This window comes from Delphinapterus leucas, chromosome 4 (assembly GCF_059928025.1).
Source record: "Delphinapterus leucas isolate spDelLeu-1000000601 "Yukka" chromosome 4, BTC_Dleu_Yukka2, whole genome shotgun sequence".
Taxonomy (NCBI): Eukaryota; Metazoa; Chordata; class Mammalia; order Artiodactyla; family Monodontidae; genus Delphinapterus; species Delphinapterus leucas.
The window spans coordinates 87,552,767-87,575,361 of NC_143132.1; the positions used below are offsets into that span (position 1 = coordinate 87,552,767).

The 22,595-nt window shown below is 35.7% G+C and overlaps 2 protein-coding genes across 5 annotated transcripts in view; one reads left to right on the forward strand and one right to left on the reverse strand.

Annotated features, from left to right (window-relative positions):
* GNB4 (G protein subunit beta 4) overlaps positions 1-15,893 on the forward strand; it is a 60,303-nt gene extending 44,410 nt beyond the window's left edge. The window contains exons 6-10 of the mRNA XM_022571703.2: positions 826-988; positions 2,022-2,088; positions 2,191-2,392; positions 7,479-7,695; positions 11,474-15,893. Of these exons, the coding sequence (XP_022427411.1) occupies positions 826-988; positions 2,022-2,088; positions 2,191-2,392; positions 7,479-7,695; positions 11,474-11,580 (756 nt within the window). The 3' untranslated portion in view covers positions 11,581-15,893. The remainder of the gene's footprint in view (positions 1-825; positions 989-2,021; positions 2,089-2,190; positions 2,393-7,478; positions 7,696-11,473) is intronic.
* Positions 15,894-17,771: 1,878 nt separating this feature from the next.
* Positions 17,772-22,595, reverse strand: part of MFN1 (mitofusin 1) — a 32,713-nt gene continuing 27,889 nt past the window's right edge. For 3 of the 4 annotated variants that reach the window (XM_089910818.1, XM_022571663.2, XM_089910817.1), the window contains 2 exons: positions 20,299-20,433; positions 17,772-18,438 (listed from right to left, as the gene is read on the reverse strand). In XM_089910818.1, coding sequence (XP_089766944.1) covers positions 18,357-18,438; positions 20,299-20,433 — 217 coding nt within the window. In that variant the 3' untranslated portion in view covers positions 17,772-18,356. Of the gene's footprint in view, positions 18,439-18,462; positions 19,091-20,298; positions 20,434-22,595 lie in introns of those variants that run through there. The other variant, XM_022571689.3, reaches the window with a different exon arrangement.

A 22,595-nucleotide genomic window follows, 5' to 3' on the forward strand; every position in this document is an offset into this window, starting at 1 on the left:
AGCCTTTATGTTCCCATTCACATTAAACTTTGCTACCTGACCTGCAAATGCTTGGTGTTGGGTAATAAGGCATCATACAGTGGTATGAGTAGATCAGTGCAAACTATTACCATTGTTTGAATTCGAGCCCAGAATATGTGTTATTAGAAGGTCATAGTTCTTTGTGGAAGAACCACTCTGTTCAACTCCAGTACTTGTATTATTCAGTGTTATGTTAGAGGAGATTCATCTTTTGAGCACTAATGCAAAACCAAAAAATTTTGTTAAGTTCTGTAACATTTACACTTAATATTTCAAATGGCTCTGTTAGTGTTGAAATGTCCTACATCCTTGTTCTTCTTAAAAGAATACTTTCTGAAAAGAGCACTTAAATCCAAATGATTTGATAATAATACAGAAAATATAATAGGCATTTCAGTGTGCATTAGTATTTTATTTTTTTTATTTATTCTTTTTTGCGGTACGCGGGCCTCTCACTGTTGTGGCCTCTCCTGCTGCGGAGCACAGGCTCCAGACGCGCAGGCTCAGTGGCCATGGCTCACGGGCCCAGTCGCTCCGCAGCATGTGGGATCTTCCCGGACCGGGGCACGAACCCGTGTCCCCTGCATCGGCAGGCGGACTCTCAACCACTGCGCCACTAGGGAAGCCCTAGTATTTTATTTTTTATTGTTCACTTTCTCAAACCATTTCATTTTTATTTTACTTGGCCTATTTTTTAAGTACATTTAAATTGCAGTAATATTTGCTTCATTGTAAATAGGTTTGAAAAATTAATGACTGTTTTTGTACTCTTGACTTAGTTTTTGTGTTGTATTTGTCCTATAGATGCATGCTATTCCTTTGAGGTCCTCCTGGGTGATGACCTGTGCTTATGCTCCCTCTGGTAATTATGTTGCTTGTGGAGGACTGGACAACATCTGCTCTATATATAACTTGAAAACCAGAGAGGGAAATGTGAGAGTGAGCCGAGAGTTACCGGGTCACACGGGTGAGCATCACTACATATTGTCCTTTTCTCCTAAACCTGCTTCCTCCTGAAGAATGAGCTGATCAAGGAGAAGGAGTGACAAAGTGAGATCAGCTGGCCAAAGGATGCATATTAATCAAGTGAGAGTAGAAATTACCATGAATCTGGGAAACACTGACTTTTTATAATTATACAAATGATGACCATACTTCTGTTTTTCTTTCAGAAAAGTATTGTTTTTAATATTGTACATCAACTATATACATCAATGAAAAAAGAAAATAAGTAACTCCAAAAAATAGTATTGCTTTTGTAAAAATTTATTGCGAAAAATTCAATCAATAATGAAAAATACAAAAAGAAAACAAATATAATTTTCTGTATTCTCTGCAAACCTATAGCAATTATGGGATTTTGGTGCTTAATTATGTAATTGAAAGTGTGTATCAAGATACATTTATGAAGTATTTTTCACTATGTGATAGTGCATTCAGTGTGCACACCATAGTTCAATAATATAGTATTTGGTTAGCAGTGTTAATTAGGAATTTATCACCACTCACCAGGTTTCAGCCTCTCTGGATTCTTGGAAGTACTATTTGGCTGTGCTTTTTACACAATCTCAATAATGGTATTGTTCCTGAAATTTCCATATTTTGAAGCACAGCTGAATTCTGAGCATTTGAGTGCCACCTTTCCTTCCCTGAGGTTTTTAAAATATTTCTCCAAGGTACTTAACCAAGTCTGCTATAGATTATAATAGATATTTGTATTAAGGAGTAGCTTTCTCTTAGGTAATTGTAGTAGGTGGAAAGGACTGTGTCTTTTACACATTTGTAACTTTGAGTCATCAACACAGTAAATACCTAAGAGAGTTTGTTGATAAAATTCAGTTGCAGGCAGCATAGAGTTGGAAGTAATTAAAAGTAGAACTATAGATTATACTAACAAACACTTGCCCAGGTATTATATTTTTAAAAATATATATTACTATTTCATACGGTAATTGAATTAATCAGTGATAACCTAACATTTGTTACTCTCTATGCTGTAGGCTACTTGTCCTGCTGTCGTTTTTTAGATGACAGCCAAATTGTTACAAGTTCAGGAGATACAACTTGGTAAGTTTATTCCAGAAGATTACTGATTTTGAGGTTGAGGATGGTAGTAGGAACTAATGTAAGAAAAGAGCAGTCATTAATTATTTCTATTTTTAATTATAGTGCTTTATGGGACATCGAAACTGCCCAGCAGACCACTACATTCACTGGGCATTCTGGAGATGTGATGAGTCTTTCTTTGAGTCCTGACATGAGGACTTTTGTTTCTGGTGCTTGTGATGCCTCTTCAAAATTATGGGATATTCGAGATGGAATGTGTAGACAGTCTTTCACTGGCCATGTGTCGGATATTAATGCTGTCAGTGTAAGTGAAGAGCACTTCTAAGGAAAATTTACTGTGCATATAAACTGTTGAACTCTATAGTATGATTTTAACAACAGATTCCCTTCAAGGATTCTTACAAATAGTATGCTTTTATAACATTTAACCCCCAAATAACAAGGGTTTGATTTTTTTTTTTTTTTTTTTTTTGCGGTACGCGGGCCTCTCACTGTTGTGGCCTCTCCCGTTGCGGAGCACAGGCTCCGGAAGTGCAGGCTCCGGAAGCGCAGGCTCAGCGGCCATGGCTCACGGGCCCAGCCGCTCCGCGGCATGTGGGATCTTCCCGGACCGGGGCACGAACCCGCGTCCCCTGCATCAGCAGGCGGACTCTCAATCACTGCGCCACCAGGGAAGCCCAAGGGGTTTGATTTTTAAAAATGGAAAGGTTTTAATCCATAGGCCTAGGTCCTTATTTGCTGGTAAACAGGAATAAGTTTTGTGTTTTTTTTCCAGATTTAGAGGGATAGATCATCTTGAGCAAACAAGCAGATCATGAGTATCAACAGTGTGTTCAGAGGAGAACAAAGTCCCATATCTCTGGGGTCAAGGGAACAACCCAAAGAGAGACAGTCAGGAAGACAGAGGCAGCTGTTTAGTATAGAGAGTATAGCTTTTGAAGTCAGCAAACTCTGGATCTTAGTTCTGCTGGGAACCAGCTGTGTGAGATCAGGTGGGCTACTTAACCTCTGTGAGCTACACATTCCTCAGTAGGAGTAATGCTACCTACATTAAAGAATAATGTGAAGACTAAATGAAACTATAGACTGGATGCTCAATAAATGGTATAAATTATTCATAATCTCCTTCATATTGAAAAAAAAAAAACCCTCAAACAGGTATCCACAAATAGATTAAGCCAGACAATAAGTACTTAGTTCTTATTTCAAAAAAGTATTGTTTTTAATATTGTACATCAACTATACATCAATGAAAAAGAAAGAAAATAAATAACTCCAAAAATGAGAATGAACTAGTCATACGTCTTTATAAATTAAAACTAAAATGGCATTTTGAATGACAATCAAAATGATTTATCAAACAGTCAGAATTGAGGAGAGGGATATTAAGAGGAGGTGGGATACCGCTTGACTTAGGTAAGTTGTCCTATGCGGATCAGATGCCAAAATGTATAGATATGACTAGAATTTCCTAAAGCACTGTAATTGCAAGTGTTTATGGGTATAAGATACACTCTAATTTTGCAAGACGATATTTTTTGGGAAAAATTCGTTTTTATTTATCATGTGCATATTGAAAGTCAATTTTATATAATCTTTAGAGAATATCAGAGAAAGTAAAGGCTTTGTTACCCCCACCCCCTATCAGGCCAACCTGGTTTGAAGAGTAGAATTTTGGAATAGGCAAATGCAATCCTCTCCATCTCTCATCCCACCACCTTTATCAAGTTGATGAGCTTCTCTTCTGTTCCTAGTTTGCTACAGATTTATCAGGAATGAGTGTTGAAGTTTATCAAATGTCTTTTCTTCATCTATTGAGGTGATCATGTGGTTTTTCTTTTTCAGTCTGTAAATGATGAATTTACGTGGATTAGTTTTCAAATATTAACCCAACCCTACATTTCCAGGACAAACCTCACTTGGTTATAATGCATAATCCTTTTTAGTTACTAGTGGATTTGATTTGTTAAAATTTTAAAATTTGCATCCATATTGATAAGTTATTATATGATTTTTCATTTCTTGAAATGTTTTTTTCAGATTTTGAAAGGGTTCCCTTTTTTCCACATCCTCTTCAGCATCTATTGTTTGTAGATTTTTTGATGATGGCCATTCTGACCAGCGTGAGATGATACCTCATTGTAGTTTTGATTTTAGTGATGCTGATAATCAGTGATGTTGAGCCATCTGTATGTCTTCTTTGGAGAGATGTTTATTTAGATCTTCTGCCCATTTTTTGATTGGGTTGTTTTTTTTGATATTGAGCTGCATGAGCTGTTTGTGTGTTTTGGAGATTAATCCCTTGTCAGTCGCATCATTTGCAGATATTTTATGCCATTCTGTAGGTTGTCTTTTTGTTTTGTTAATATTTATTTATTTAATTTATTTTCTTTATTTTTTTGGCTGCGTTGGGTCTTAGATGAGGCATGCAGGATCTTTCATTGCAGCGCAGGCTCTTTGTTGTGGTGCATGGGCTTCTCTCTAGTTGTGGCACGTGGATTTTCTCTCTCTGGTTGTGGCATGTGGGCTCCAGGGCACATGGGCTCTGTAGTTGTGGTACGTGGGCTCTCTCTTCGAGGTGCACAAGCTCAGTAGTTGTGGTGCGTGGGCTTAGTTGCCCTGCGGCATGTGGAATCTTACTTCCCTGACCAGGAATTGAACCCACGTCCCCTGCATTGGAAGGTGGATTCTTTACCACTGGACCGCCAGGGAAGTCCTTGTCTTTTGGGTTTGTTTATGGTTTCCTTTGCTGTGCAAAAGCTTTTAAATTTGATTACGTCTAATTTTATTATTATTGTTTTTATTTCCATTACTCTAGGAAAGGATCCAAAAAGATACTGCTGCAATTTATGTCAAAGAGTGTTCTGCCTATGTTTTCCTCTAAGAATTTTACAGTATCCAGTCTTATGTTTAGATCTTTAATCCATTTTGAGTTTATTTTTGTGTGTGGTGTTAGAGAATGTTCTACTTTCATTCTTTTCCATGTAGCTGTCCAGTTTTCCCAGCACCACTTATTGAAGAGACTGTCTTTTCTCCATTGTATATTCTTGCTTCCTTTGTTGTAGATTAATTGACCATAAGTGTGTGGGTTTATTTCTGGGCTTTCTATCCTGTTCCATTGATCTGTGGATCAATGGAATCAAGTGTGTGTGTGTTTTTGTGCCAGTAACATACTGTTTTGATTACTCTAGCTTTGTAGTATACTCTGAAGTCAGGGAGCCTGATTCCTCCAGCTTTGTTTTTCTTTCTCAAGATTGCTTTGGCTATTCAGGGTCTTTTGTGTTTCCATACAAATTAAAAAATTTTTTGTTCTAGTTCTGTGAAAAAATGCCATTGGTAGTTTGATAGGGATTGCATTGAATCTGTAGATTGCCTTGGGTAGTATACTCACTTTGACAATATTGATTCTTCCAATTCAAGAACATGGTATAAGATTTCCTTTTTTTATGGCTGAGTAATATTCCATTGTGTGTATGTATATGTGTGTGTCTGTGTGTGTGTACGTGTATATCTCACATCTTCTTTATCCATTCTTCTATCGATGGACACTGAGGTTGCTTCCAGATCTTGGCTATTCTAAACAATGCTGCATTGAACAGGGTGCATGTATATCTTCTCCAATGAGTGTTTTTGTTTTCTTGAGGTAAACACACAGAAGTGAAATTGCTGGATCATATGGTAGTTCTATTTTTAATTTTTTGAGGAACCTACATACTGTTTTCCATAGTGGCTACACCAGTTTACATTCCCACCAACAACACATGAGGGATATTTTCTCCACATCCTTGCCAACACTTGTTATTTGTTGTCTTTTTGATAATAACCATTTTGACAGGTGTGAGGTGCTGTCTCATTGTGGTTTTTATTTGCATTTCCTTGATGATTAGTGATGTTGAGCATCTTTTCATGTGTCTATTTCCCATTTGTATGTCTTCTTTGGAAAAACGTCTATTCAGTTCCTCTGCTCATATTTTAATTGGGTTGTTTGTTTTTTTGATACTGACTTTTGTGAATTCTTTGTATGTTTTGGATATATTGTTTGCAAATATCTTCTCCCATTCAGTAGGCTGCCTTTTCCTTTTGTCAGTAGTTTTCTTCACTGTACAAAAGCTTTTTCTAGTTTGATGTAGTCCCATTTGTTTATTTTTGCTTTTCCTTGCCTGAGGAGACATCCAAAAAAAAAATACTGCTAAGACCACGGTCAAAGAGCATACTGCCTGGGAGCTCCCCAGTGGTCCGGTGGTTAGGACTTTGCACTTTCACTGCTATGGGGGACCTGGGTTTGATCCCTGGTCAGGGAACTAAGATCCCACAAGCTGTGCAACGTGGCCAAAAAAAAAAAGAAAAAAGCATACTGCCTGTGTTTTCTTCTAGGAGTTTTATGATTTCAGGTCTTACCTGTAAGTATTTAATCCATTTTGAGTTTATTTTTATATATGGTGTGAGAAAGTCATCCAGTTTGATGCTTTTGCATCTAGCTGACCAGTTTTCCTGACACCATTTATTGAAGAGGCTGTCTTTTCCTCATTTTATATTCTTGCCTCCTTTGTTGTTGACTGTGTGTGCATGGGTTTATTTCTGGGCTTTCTATTCTGTTCCATTGATCTATGTGTCTGCTTTAGTGTCAGTAACATACTGTTTTGATTACTATAACTTTGTAGTAGTTTGAAATCAGGGAGAGTGATACCTCCAAAAATTTGCTTTATATTTTTAAAAAAGTAAAAAATATTAGAAGGTAAATGACAAACTATGAAATATTTGCCACAAAGAAAACAAATTTATATTCTTCATTTTATTCCTACACATCAGCAGGTACTAACAGAGTAATACAGATGACCAGTAGATACGTGAAGTGATTTCCTCTTTGTAAAATGTGTTGAGTAGTGCCACAGTATCTGAGAAAGGGGATTCACAAACTAATAATGCATAGTTTGCTTTACTACTAGCTTAACTTTATAACCTAGCCTAACTGGATGATTTTTGTTCTCTTTTATAAAATGTTTCCTATTTATTTCTCATAATGAGATTATTGGAACATTTAAGAGTATACATACATATATAAATTCTATAAATAGTAATATTTGATTTAAACATTTTAGTAAGACATATGGAGGTCCAGAGCCAGGATGTTTTGAGTACTTGCTTTGTGCTGAACAGTGGGTTATGGGTACTGTGCATGTGTTATTTCATTCAGCCCTAACCAACACACTAAATTCTGAAACTAAGACTCAAGTGTTTAAGAATCTTTAGTGCCTAACATCATTCACCTGGTAAGAAACCAAGTTGGAATTTGAATCTAGGTCTGTCTTACCCCAGAGTCTATTATTACACTGCCTCACGTAATTTTTGTATACTTCTATGGAATAAATGTTTGTTGCTTTTCTTTCTAGTTTTTCCCAAATGGATATGCCTTTGCCACTGGCTCTGATGATGCTACTTGCCGGCTCTTTGACCTTCGTGCAGACCAAGAGTTATTATTGTATTCTCATGACAATATCATCTGTGGGATCACTTCGGTAGCCTTCTCAAAAAGTGGGCGTCTCCTGTTAGCTGGGTATGATGACTTCAATTGTAACGTATGGGACACACTAAAAGGAGATCGTGCAGGTTAGTAAATAAGTACACATTAGGTTTTGATTTTGTCAGGAAATGTGAAAAGGTCCCCATCTGTTGTTTCTGGGGCCCCCATGGACACCCTGGGGAATGGCAACATGGCAGTTCTCATTCATGGTCATTGTTGATCTTTTGAGTTTAGTTACAGTCCATAAACCATATTTATGTTTCTGTTTTCTGAAGAGTAATATCTGATTCTGTATTTTCTTGTTTGGTAAGTTTTGACATAAAGATGAATAGTGAATATAATTTAGTATGGTCTTTTCCAAATTACAGTTCTCTTATAACCTGACAGGAAACATGGATCTTCTTTTTGGCTCAGATCTTGTATGGGACAGGACATGGAACCACTGTCTCCCCTTAACCCCATACTCTGTGTTCTCCCCTGCAGCTTCCAGAATATTAGCATCCAGTTGTACTGGGGATGTACAAATTACATCTGTGTAATAACAAATTACACAGAGTGACTTAAAATTTTTTTAGAATCAAAATTATACTCAAGGAATCAAATAGGTCTACATGGCTTGTTACCAAAACACAACAGTCCTCTGACCCCAGCCCATGTTCTCTGCTCCCAATGGTAGCTACTTTTAAGTATTTACTTTTATATCTTTAAAGAACATCCTGTATTGATTTTTTTTTTTTTTTTTTTTTTTTACTTTTAGGCATTATCTGTTGAGGGTTTGGTTTCAACATCCCTCCTCCCACCACAGCTTCCATCTTCCCATGTAGTGAATTTGGTTTAGAACATCAGTCAGTGTTTATTACACAATTATGAATTTTTAAACAGTACTTACTGCCAAGCAGCGAGGTATATGCTGTGACTTCTTTTGCTGTGCTGCTTTTGAATATTCTCTAGGGTCAAATTAATTTTTTGGCTTACATTCTTAGTTTTGATGTACTTCTCACTAATTCATCTTCAAACTTTTTGCAAGTTTTGATATGTTTGGGAGTAGATCCATTTTCATCCCTCATTCTGGGCATTCAGTGGACCTTTTCAACCTGGAAACGTATACCCTGGAGTACTGGGAAGTTTAGGAGGCTTATTTAATTGGTTGCACTTTTTTCTCCATTATCATTCTGTTCGTAGAACTCCCATCATTCATTCATTCATTCATTCATTCATTCTTTTTGGCTACACTGGGTCTTTATTACTGCGCACAGGCTTTCTCTAGTTGTGGTGAGCGGGGGCTACTCTTCATTGCGGTGCGCAGGCTTCTCATTGCGGTGTCTTCTCTTGTTGTGGAGCACAGGCTCTAGGCATGCGGGCTTCAGTAGTTGCAGCACGCAGGCTCAGTAGTTGTGGCTCATGGGCTCTAGAGTTCAGACTCAGTAGTTGTGGCGCAAGGGCTTAGTTGCTCCGCGGCATGTGGGATCTTCCTGGACCAGGACTTGAACCTCTGTCCCCTGCATTGGCAGGCGGATTCTTAACCACTGCACCACCAGGGAAGCCCAGAATTCCCATTATTCGGATGTTGGACTTCTTGGACTTGCTTATTAGTTTCTCTCATATTTTCCATCTGTCTTTTTTGCTCCATGTTCTGGGAGAAATTCTTGCCTTTTCTTTCCATGAACCTTCTGTTAAGCTTTGGTTTTCTATTTTTGCTACCATCTTTTTGAGAGTTTTTTTTTTTTAGGGCCCCCATTCTTTTTTTTCATGAATAAAAGTCTTTTGTTTTTCTGGGGTCATTAATGAAAGCCTTTTTTGAAGTTTTCTTCTGAAAGCATAATCTTTTGTTTTCCAAGTTGCCTTTTTTCCCCCTTCTTATTTTTTCAGTGTCCTATCTATTATATTTCCTTAAAACTCTGATTCTTAGCCTCTTATTTATCCTTAAGAGTGAGGCACTATAACTGTTTGAAAGCCCTCTTCACATGGTTGGGGTGTACTGACTGTAGGCCTCACTGAACAGTGATCTGGCCAGGCTTTGATTGGGGAACCTCTGATATATCTTATGGCCTTTTTTCCCTTGGGCCAGCTGTCTTCTCTGAGGTGGATTGTTCCACTTTTCTACCTGAAGTATATAAGCTGACTGACAGTTTGGGGGCTGATTTCCGGGAAGAAGCTGGGGTGCAAGACAATTAGCAAGTAAACTTATTCCCCATTTTCAGCAGTTTCACCAATCTCAACTGTGCCTATTTGCTTCTAGTTAAGAGACCCTCTTTTACTCTAGCAAATAAGTCTCTAGTCTTATGTTCTGGTGCAGGATGATAAATCATCTGACTCTGCAGAGTGAAGGAAGAGACCTGGGGAGTATAACTGATTCCTGGACACTTTCTAATGTAGCCTCAGTTTACCCCATCTTTGCCCGTGTCTGGTTCCACAGATACCTGGTTCCACTAGTATCTGACCCTTTTGGAGGTTCTCCAGTTTGCTTTTGTTTCTTGGCTTATCAGACCATTTGCTTTGAACTTAGCATTTTGGGGTCCACTAACACACTTAACCATACAGCTCACAAAATTTTGTTGCCACTGCTTGCTCTCATCCTTGCTGTCCTTGTGGGTGTATGTCCTTGCCCTTTTAAACACCTATACAGTTGTTGAGGTTTCTGAGGGAGTGGAGGCAATGTCAACATTACCAGGAATAATTTTCTACAACCTCTCTTGAGACTGCAGAAAAGTTCACGGGTTAGCATTTTGCAAGTAAATTTTTGGAGATACTCTGTTGTTCAAAGCCAATTATTTTTTTGAGGTATTAAGGTGTTTTGCTTGGATCGAATGAATTAATATCCATAACAAAATAAAAACATATTTTCTGTATTTTTTTAAACATATGCTTGAGTTTTAGTTTTGCTTTGCTTACAGCCGTTTGGTTTCAAGTTGACTCAACTGGATACTTTCACCTTAAAATTGAAATGTGACTCATGAATTGCTAATTCATTCTTCTTTCCAATATGACTTGGAGTATTTAGTCACAATGGTCATTTTTTGTTATTTCAACCCATAATGGTAAATTTGCCTGTTGCCAAACATTGCCATACTGAAGGTACTGCACAAAATATTGTTAGACAAGATGAACTTCTGTTCCTAAGATTGGGTGAAAATGATATGCTTAATTACATATGGAGATAATGAAAACTCCAACAGTATATTAAAGAAAAAATTCTTTTTGAGAATTTGATATATTCTAATTTTTCTTTTAAATCTTTACTTTTCTCATTTTCCTCTCAAATGTTTGGGAATATTTAATTTTATCCTGTGTAGTGGTCAGAAGATCAAATAGGTTAAATATACAAAAGAAAACTAAGACTAGATGAGTTTGATGGTTTCAGAAAGTTATGACCAAAACATTCCAGGGTTTGGTGGTTAAAAGAATAAAGTAAATAAATTATGTTGTTATTTTTGGAAGTGGTAGTATAAGTCAGCTTCATTCTCATGTTTTTGTTGTTCTGGTGGTAAAAGTTCATTGAACTTCATTTAAAATTTTGTTTTTGTTGAAAATAGCATAGCTTATTGGCAAAATTTAGAAGTATCATGAACTTATTAGAGATGTAAAATAAAAGACTACATGTTGAACAGATGATTTTGAACATAAGCATAATTATAAAATAATTTTTCAAAAATGAAAAACACAATTTGATGCACATGTCAGAAGTTCACGGAATACAAAGAATTTTATTTTATACCTACATGCCCAGCTTACCCCTGGCACTCAGTCTCTCAACTCAGGGGAACCTGTTAGCTTTTAAGTACCCTCCCAGATCTTTTATGCATACACTTGCTTAATTCTAGAACTTGCCCATTGCTAACTTTTTACTGAACTTTTGTTTTTCAGGTGTTCTTGCTGGTCATGACAACCGTGTCAGCTGTTTAGGTGTAACTGATGATGGCATGGCTGTGGCAACAGGGTCTTGGGACAGTTTTCTTAGAATCTGGAATTAACAGCACAAATTTTCTGTTCTCCACTGATACCTGGAGAAATCAGTACTACAGCCTATAGCTGTGAAAAAGAATTTACCTTATATTTGCAGGTGAAGATTTTTCTATTATTATATACAAAAAGAAGCTTTCAGTAAACTACAAAACAAAAAAAGGTGAAAACAAGGTAAAGGTGCTTGCTGAGATCAGGACCAGTGTATTAATTTGAGGAGTTGAGCTAATTTAACCTTGATGAATTTTTGCTTGTACTGTCTAGTTCTTTTTCTTTGTGTAGAACAGAATGTACACATTATAGCAGCCTATCATGTTTGAGAGTATGTGTTTGCATTTTTTAAGAACTACATTTTTAACCTTGTATACCTTAAAAAGTGTCATAGTTTTGAGTTTTACAGTGGAGGAACCAGGCACAGTAATAGATGGAAGTGATACCATTGATGTGTGTACTGATATTTGAAGCAAGTCTCCTTGTATTCCGACCATTTTGATCTAAAAGAGATCCTGGTTGCTTACTGTTTAAGAATGCTGACAGGCCTAGGTACCACTGAGGGGAGTCCTTGTGAATATCATTAGTTTCTGCAGTATCCTCTGCCATCTTATCAATTTAAATTAGTGCTCATGTTTAGTCTTTTGAAGGGGACATAATCTGATGGCCAGGGAATAGAGATCTCACTCTGAAATTTTAGACATACATAAGAAACTCATATTAATTGGTAGATAGCAGTAATCACATGAGAATGGTTCTTGTTATTTTAAAAAGCTGGTTTTGATCAAATGACACTTAGGTAGCATTCGAAATAGCTGGGCTTTCCTATTGATTTCATATTCTAGAACTGAGTTTGTAAGGTGCACTCATTTCAGCAGACTGATGAACATTTGGACTGTCCTTGCATCTGAAAGAGTTTTCCCAGTGTTCTCCATCAATGTGTATCTAGGTGGGAAAAATAATGTGATGGCATTACGTTTTTCAAAGAAGTATAAAATCTAACCAATCACCAGGTCTGACTAGTTACAATCATTAAGAAAGTTGCTTTATGAATTTGTTCACATAATACAAAATCTGAATTGATGTTAACTCTCCGTGCCTTCAAAAATTTAAAAAAGCAGACATTCAAGCTTTTTGATCTTCTGTAATATTTCCTCCCATTAGCACAAAATATTGGTTTCTAAGTGGTTTTGCTTCAAAGGATACCAAGATCAAAGTGACCCCCACTTTAAAGCCAAAAGAAGATTCTAAGAGCAGTTCTTGAAGGGGTCAGAGGAAAATACTAAGCAATTCCTCTGCTTGTCAGTGATATAATAATGTGTGTATTACTAGAACGGGCCCCCTTGAACTTAAACAGAGATCCTTGACCCTTGGATTTCTCTCTTAAAAATAATCTAAATGATTGACAGTAGAAGATTGTTAGTCTTCTTTGATGGTAAAGTCGTGGGGTTTTTTTTCTGATGTAGAAGTGCATTGTGTTTTGTAACAGTAAACTGTCAGTAACTGTTGAGATAGGTCTGTTAACTTTTGATCACCTGTAACCCTAACCTAAATACTCCCAAATTTTACTTGTAAATTTTCATTTTTATATTGTGGATGTGCTAATAAGTGCATCAACCATAATGAAATCAGTAACTGTTTTAAGATACTAAAAAGAATAAAATGGGAAAAGGAAGATTTATAGGACCAAAAAACCAGACTTGTAGATGGCAGGCATGAATGTATATTTATATACACATTCAAGATTTCTATGAGCTTTAGCTGTTAATGTTTGTGGACTATTTATATCACTTCATAAAGAGCAGCTCTTTGAGATAAGGCAAGAATACTTCAAAGGGACATATTCATATCCAAAAATAGAGAGGGGTGAGGGTTTACCATGTAGTTCAGCAATTTATTCCAAAATCCTCTTCAAGAAAGCACTTCTACCATGTGCAAAATAGCCTTATATATATAAAAAGAGAGTATCTCCTCTACTTTGAAAGTGGTTCTAGTAACAAGATACTTTAGTCAGAGGCACACAGACTATGAGAAGTCTGTGGTCTTCAGAATGTTAATAAAAGTGATTTAATGTTATTAAAGTTTTTGTAGATAGTTAAAAAGCAATTCCCATAATTAAATATGTATTAGGCAACTGAAAATTAATCACTACTACGGCTATTATGACCGTATTATACATATGACCGAATGGTGACCTCATTACCACGTTAACTTACTACTTAAACCTTTGTTTAGTGATATGGGTTCCAGTTGCTAAATATTTGTTTCCTTGCAGTTTGAGTTCATCTGCTCGTCTAATTCTTTTGTGCATAAGAACTTCCTAAATTCAGTATAATTTGTAGAAGCACAGTACAGTTTGAATCTCAGTTTTTCAAAACTTAAAAAAAATATGGCCAAAAGTAGTTTTAAGGAATTTTATCAATATTGCAGTTCTGGTGCCTGATCTTTTTCTATTTACCTAAGAAACATTTAAACGTCATGCGCCTCAGGTTTATTTGTAGAGTCTTTAATCACTTCGTAAAGAACAGGTTTTTTTAAGATGTGGCAAGAATATTTTAAAGGCACATACTCTTTTCTAAAACAAAGTGGAGTGACTGCCATGTGCTTCAGCAAATCATCCCATAAACCTGCTCAAGAAAGCACTTTGTGCTCTCAGCAAGAACATCACCTCCACTTTGATGGACAGGCCTCAATTTTGGCAGCTATGCTATCAGAGATTTAGACTAAATATCCAAGATCCCTCCCTAGCTCGGATTTTTATAGTTGAGTCTGTGGTTACAACAGCATATTGAATTCCATCTTCAGAGAGGCAAAGATTTAGGCTTAATATTTCATGAGATACTTAAGTATCAAGAGATACTTAATTCTTCAAGAGAGCCTAGTAAGCCATCTCCTTATCTTAATTTAGACTCAGATGAACTGATTAATACTGCATGATGATAGTAAACTAGTTTCCTAGACATAACGGAGGTAGCTGCTTTTGGAATATGTTAAGTAATTTTAAAGTTAACGTATTGGAAGAGAAATGGATCTTGGCTTCTCCAGGTGACAAAGTGAAATTTTTATTGTTGCTAAAAAAAAAAAATACTGTGCCAATATTATATAACTAACCTTCTCCAACACTTTTGATGTCTTAGATTTAGTAATATTATTAAGACTTTTAAAAATGAAGACATTTATGGAAATTTATGCTTGATCATTGGTGAATGTCTCAGTTTAAAGTACAACAGTTGGAATACTTGTGGCTTACTTGTTGATGTGTTTAAACGTTAATGGAAAGTGATTAAACAATCTCCCAAATGGGTCTATGATTTTAGTAATAAACATGTTCTTTCTAAAATCTTCACAGTGTGAGTCAGACTTAAAAACATTTTTAAATTAAGTACTATGTTCAGTTTCTAATTTCCCTTTTGCCACTGTGGAAAGCAAAATTTTAAAGTGTTTCTTACCTCCTGTTAGAATTTTTAAAACACCCACCAGTCAGACTATCTTGTGAGAAATGGTATCACAGTGAATAAAATTGGTATTTTAAATTAGGTTAAGTAGAATGTGAAGTACCCTTCATATTTACTAGTTTTTCTCCCATTGTTCATTGTAAGTTGCCTTAAATTCAGTGATATATTTAAAAGTATTGGTTATAATAGGTACTCAGTAAAGTGGTCTGTAGTTGAATGTCTAAGCTAGCATTGTTTTAAAAAGTAATTTATTAATCAGAATGATGGTACACCTTGTGTTTAGCAAATTTGTTTGCATGTTGATAAAATTTCCTAAGTCTTTTTTCTTAAATCCAATTGATCCTACAAAATAGTTGATTAATACAGCATATGAAAAAGCTGGTTATATGTTTCAACTGGTGTTAAATGTGCCTGACAAAATCTTACATCATACAGTATTTTTTAATTAATAGAAGAACTTCAGTGATATACTTGGTAGATATTTCAAGCCTTTTCTGTGTCTTACACAATGGTGCTCTATCCTATTGTTTTCTCTTTTCAAAGAAGCATCTGAACACTTGCATTTGCATATTCTTATCCAAAGGCATTCATGTCTAAGTGGGTTCTTTAAGTTGATTAAAATGTTTTTCTTCACCTAGAATGGTTTCTACAACAGCTGTGGCCAACTGAATCTGAATGTCAGTAGTTTGTGGGAAAGGTGAATGTATTAGATTAAAGCTCTTAGAAAAAAGCTTTAAACCAAACTATGGACTTGTATCATGATTTAACAGTATTCTTGAATCTTTCTTGCAGTAATTTGTTCCTTTAGTTGTACAGTAGCTCTGTGAAATAATGTTGCTGTGAATTGATACTGTAATCAATAAAGTGCTTTTAACAGATTTCGTGTAGCATGTTTTGATTTTTAGTAGAATTACTTTTAAGTCCCAGAACTAAACTCCAAGCCCAATAGTTCATGTTCAGTTCTAATTCCTTTATCTAAACATTGGTAATTATTTTCTTCATGAAAAATGAATGGGCTGCTGGAAGCAAGGAAGAGACTGGAGTGCCACTGACCTATTCTGTAGTACTGTGAATGTTAGCCTACTGTTAAAAGGCCACAGATTTTCATCAAAAAGCAAAATTGTCATTTTTTCCCCTTAAAGCTCCCTTAGGAAAAAGATTAGCAGGTCTCCCCAAGATAGCCATAAAAATCATTAAAAGATTAAAACTCACTAAATGCCAGTATAAATGCTACATTTATCAACTATCAGGCAAACATTTTATTTTCACCTTGCATACTTATAAAAAAATCTAGTTTTGTAAAAAGTTGAAGGTTACACAAAGTTTATAAATAATCCTGCAAACATACATAGTAGACAGTCAAGTAAATGTGCAATACCTTTGAATGCCAACAGCTACAATTCTTTATAATTCATGGGCTTGGTCATAGGTGCACTTATTATCCCTAAGCATAAAGGCTGGGCTTCATTGGTTTAGTGTCCCATTTCCAACACTCATATTTTCAAGCTTGATCAGGCGGAACTGGATTCAAACTAGTGATGAAAAACTTAGTATAAACTTACTATACGAGAACCACTATTCTGTAGTTCCCAAACTTCAGCATGCATCAGATCACCTTGAGGGCTTGTTAAACCAGAGATTCCTGGTCCCCAAACCTAGTATTTGATTCAGTAGGTCTAGGATGAGACCCAAGAATGTAATTTCTTACAACTTCCCTAGTGTAGTGCTACTGCTGACTGAAGGACTAAACTGTGAGAACCACTGTACTAGACTAATGAGGTGATACCAAACCACTATGCTATTTCAAAAGTTCAAGTACTTGCATATAAAGATTAAGACCCCCCCCCCAAAAAAAAAGATTAAGGCCTTGAAATTGTAAACTTAATTAGCAGTACCCAGTCTTTGACATGTTTTTCATGTTGCAAATTGTTACCTAATCCCACTTCTTGGTGGCTTGTATCATTTTTTGGTTATAAAGCAACAATATTAGCCATAAATGAATATTTATTTGGATTTGAATATTGCATTCTAATATCTGATTTGCATAAAAAATATTTTTGAAAGCCTTCTATGGCCTAAATAATGTTATTTTCTCCTTAAAATATCCTGGAAAACAGTGTTGCACCTGTTGTGAAAAGACTGAATAGCATCCAGGAGCCTTAAAGGCACAGAAAAAGAAGTACTGAGTATTAAAAGAAAAAAGCATGAAATGTTATCCCTCCCATGGAAAAGCAGCATAAACTATACTGGCCAAATGTGCTGTGTCTTCTGGGATTGTGCCTTTCTAACAAGCATCTAGGTGATGCTGATTTGGTGGTCCTCAAAACTACGTTTTGTGTAGCAAAGCCTTAGAATGTCAGTTTTTTAATGTTTCCATATAACTTTTCTCTTAGTTTTTAACATAGAAACAAACAACACTTGAACTCATAAACATTTCATTAAGGTGAAAAACATAATTTTTAACCGTGACCTGTCAAATTCATACAATGTTTAAAAGCCATCCCGGGGGACAACCCAGCAGTATCCTTGGCAAATACTTTCTAAAGAACAGCATTTGTACATGACTGTAGCCACCCAAAATTCAGATCTCCCGTATCTCTGGCTATTTTTATCACTTCAAACTTGACTCTTAAAACTGAGATAGAAAGCTTTCCTTACTGGAATCAGAGTTGAGGCTGGAAGTGTTTCTTGAGAAACATGAGAAAACTATTTAGACCCAAATACCTTTATAAGGACTCTATAATAACAAACCTATATACTGTTTTACATCAACTTTAATAGGAATAAAAGAGGGAGTAAAAACAGCATTATTAGTGGTTTACATACCTGCCAGGATGCAAAAGTGATTGTAACCTGCATAAATAATACACTCAAGAACATTCCACACTCCTTTGTGGTTAGAGCAATGCAGTTTATAAAACAAAAATGTGACTATTCCCATTGAAATAGGCATCAAAAATTCGTTTTGAGAAAGAAGATGAAAGGAGCATTCTCTAACTCCTGGATGCCAGGAAGCAGAGTTTTTCAGAATCAAAAACAAAGAGAGCCCTAATTAAGAGCAAGGCCCCACCCCTCAGGGGTCAGAGAGTTGGTTCTTTAAACTAATTCATCATTTTCACATATCAAAGGATTTTTCTTTACCCAAAATTAAAACTAAAGAGACATCACAACACTTTTCAGAAATGCACACACCCTGAGATAGCTCAATACCAGGATCTACTCAAGGATTTGCTATTTAGGTATAGTTAGTATAATTCATATTTAAAGTCACTTCATAAAAATAACTGTCCCCATCTTCCAAGTTCCATCTTCTATCATGATCACCAAAGCAACCTCTATTGTTAAGATTCTTCTTCATTGCTTGAATGTAGAAACTGCTTAGTAAAATTCTCCAGCTCGTTTTCAAGTTGAACAGCTTTATTTCTAATTTAAAAAAATGAATAAAACACCAATCTAATCATAAAGGTCAATGAGAAAAAATGCATCCCATGCAAATCTTAAAAAAAAATCACTAGCCAGCTGTTGCTACATTTGTCTGAACTCACATCAACTCTTTTTAAAGCATTTATTATATGTGCTACTGTAACTTTGCAATAAACACAGAATCCAATGGCCAGAAGAAAGGTATACTGAGGTAAAATCTTTAATAAGAATGAAAAGCCTAAGAGACAGTGGAGTCGTATCACCTTACATGGGAGTTACATCCTAAGTCACATAAAGACATAATTGTTCTTGAATTCCCGTTAAGAATAAAGCGTAGAATAAGTGGTTTTATGTATACACAAAGTAGCTGGTAGATGTCAAAGGACCATAGTTACCAAAAATATTTTTTTTTAATATTAAAATTGTACTTGATGCAGCCAAATGCCCATAACAAGAGGGAAAACAATGTAAATTGACAGGGGAATGCAGGTTTGTATCTCCCATTCTCATACTCTGCCAGGGCACACACACATACTTAAATGAGTTTCTCTCTTTTCTTGGTCCCGTTTTGTTTGTTGCTGAGTGCATATGGTCAAGGTCATAAGTTAAATGTTCATGTGAACGCCACTGTATATTTCTTCAAGTAATGCTCCTGAAACATTAGTTAAGTTAAATTATATCTGAATGGCTAAAAGCCTAATTTAGTAACAAGGGAGATTCCAAATATTATGTTAATAATATTCTAAACTTACTATGTTAATATTATTCTAAACTTTCCTATTAGAAGAATTAGCAGATCAAAAATATTGATACTTATTCAAGTCAGTCCTGCCAAAATCTGAAAGCTACGTTAAGTACCAATAATCTATTTTATCAGTTATGGCTTTTTACTATAGCAAGATGAAAAAATATTTAAAAACCTACCTAGGTTAAAAAAAAATTTCTATTGGATATAGTTTCACCAAATTTGAAAAGCTGTATTTGGGATGATCTAACTTAAAATAGGAGCAATGGAATATGTGAAATTCACTTGGGTGTATTTGTGTGTGAGAAGTGATGCTGGGGTTTAAGTGATAGGCAGTCACCTTTTTCAGAGACCCTGAAATGGAGATGCAATGAGAATGTGACTGCTAAATCTTAATCTTTTCAGATTAAGATACCAGGGATGGACACTATCACAGGTGTTTTAAGTATAATGTTCCAAAATCCACGTCATAAGGACAGCCTCTCCAACTTGCAGGCGTTACAAACTGTTTTTATATAGGCAACTGTATGTAGCATGTGCCCTGGTAAGTAGCAGCAGGAAGCAAATGACGCTTAATGATTCTACCAGACTTGTAGGTGAGCCAGCTAATGGGTAATAAAGCTGAAAGAACTGCCAAGAAGTATAGATCTCGTGGTGACACTTCTGGTCTTGACCCCCAAAGCACAATTTATTTAGACTCCAAAGAATCCATGGCAAATCATATTAAACCAGAATTCCACATTATATTAGGATATCTTGTTTACTTCTGTTGCTTCAAATTTAAGTATACCTAACAGTCCCCAATGAGAAGAAAAGGTATGGGTCTTGGATATGTAGGACTGAAAATTCATACTTTTAATTACAAAACTTCTGCTCTGAAAAAGGACTAGTATAGCTTAACATAGAGCTATAAGCTTAGATCTAAAAAATTCCTTTAAATTCAGATTTGTTTTTTTGTTGTTCAAATTAGCTTTCATTGAAATTGCAAAATTACAATTAAGCCAATGCAGAAAGCAAAAAATTTTAACATAAATTTGCTAGTGATTTTACATAATTATATTTTGGTAATGAAACCAATAAATGTTCATATTATTAAGGAAAAAAGGTTCAAATACCTTAAGCGCTTTGAATTGTTCTGTATTTTCTCCAGTTGATCTATCTCTTTGGATAATCTGGCAATTTCCTCTTCTAGGTGTCTTTGTGTAATATCAACTTGTTGGCACAGGCGAGCAAAAGTGGTTGCCATTTCCCTTCAAATAAAAAATAATTTTATCAGCAGTCATGAATGTCTTTTAAAATGAATAAGCTTTCATTTAAAGCTTATATAAAAAAAAGAGATCACAAGTTTAAAAAATTCCCAAAAATATAAGGTATCAAAGAACACGGCTAAGAATGGTATGAGGGAGGGTATGGCACTTGTAAGCTTAATATGACCGTGGGCTTAATTTCATCTGGCCTCAAGACAAATGCTCAGTGGGTAATAACATTACTCTGCCATATTGCCGTAAATATGAATAAGCTATAAAAAGGCGAAGGATGGGTATATTTCTTCAGAAGCATAATAAGCCTTACTCTTGTCCCCTGCCTATAAAAATAAATTACTGAGAACAGGAAAGAAAATTTCATGAACTTCTGTGACAGTCAAAAATACTTTATAGCAACATTTAACCACATTTCTAGAACAAAAGGGCTGTATTTAATTTGTGTGCTAGTTAATATGTTAACTTTGGAAAATATTATATTTATATTTTTGCAACTTGGAGCATGCCTGGTAGGTGCGTACCGCTGGAATTTGATGAACTGACTTGTTTTTCTCTGCAACTATTCTCCTGCGCATCTTCATTTTTCCCAGGGTCCTTTCCCCCTCCATTCTCTCCCTATCTGACCAAATACCAATATCAGACAAATGAAGCATCTTTTTATTTTAATATTTTATTACATTAACATTTAGCTAGTATTATTATTATTATTTTTAGCTATTATTATTATTATTTTTAGCTAGTATTATTTTAACTGGAGTAATTATTTGAGGTTGCCTCCATTAGAGTGTAAAGTCCTCTAAGGAAGAATACAAGTTATCTTTAACTTTTAATTTCCCATAAGTTCTAGCGTATTTATTGTCACACGGTAGGCAATTAATAAATGTTTGATGATGAAATGAATAGTAAGCTTCATTAATTCTGTTTTTATGAATGTGAGCCTCAGCTGATTTTGTTTGGAGGTCCAGGTTATCCTCATTAAAGAAAAAGATCTTAATATAAATAAATCAAAATTTACAGTTATATAAAATAGGAGCTCAATAAATATTTGGTAAATGAGTGAACTAATTCAGTGGTCTCAATTCTGTGCCCTCATTGCTTCCATTCCCTATAGCTCTAACTTAACTAGGTTAGTACAGGCTCTGATCTTGTGTCTGAAACAGTTTAATCTCCCTGCAATTCTTGTCTCCTGACTCTAAACCACTTTACACACCACACCACTGCAAAGTTATCTGTTCTAGAGCTAAATGTTAATGATATCACTCCCAGGGTTCCTAATTATCCAAACCTCAGTCCTAGTGTTAGGTTTATACTTGAATGGACCCCTTCTTATGTACACATCTGCCACACTGAAATTATCTCACGTTTCTGAACACATTCCTTTTCCCCCAACGTTCTTGCCTTTGGTTTGAGCTGTTTTCTCTGTCTTGCTCTTTCTATTCTGATGTTCAAGTCTCATCAGGCTACCTCTCCTAGTCTAGGAAACCTTTGCTGATCCACTATCCTTCATGATTTCAGATTCTAGGGACTTCCCTGGTAGCAGAGTGGTTGTAAGAATCCGCCTGCCAATGCAGGGGACACGGGTACGAGCCCTGGTTCAGGAAGATCCCACATGTCGTGGAGCAACTAAGCCCACGTGTCGCAACTACTGAGCCTGCGCTCTAGAGCCTGCGAGCCATAGCTACTGAAGCCCACGCGCCTAAGAGAAGCCACCACAGTGAGAAGCCCACGCACCGCAACAAAGGGTAGCCCCCCACTTGCCACAACTAGAGAAAGCCCACACACAGCAACGAAGACCCAATGCAGCCAATAAATAAATAAATAAATACATAAATACTCAATGCCATTAAGAAAAAAAGATTCTAGAGCCTCACATTATGAAGCTCTCATTACTTTTCACTTTTCACCTTTTATTATAATTATGTACATGTTGTTTCTTCTATTAAATTGCAATCATCTTTAGCTCAGAAAACTTTCAATTCAGCTCTCAGGGGCACTCTAATACAGAATATTATGCATTGATTTGACTGGAGTTCTATATATTTTTACTAAATCAATGAAACAAATATTTAAGATACATAAACTCGGTGGATGCAGGTATTTATTATTATAATAAAATTCTCTTGAGTTTTAAAAAATCATGCCTTTAAACC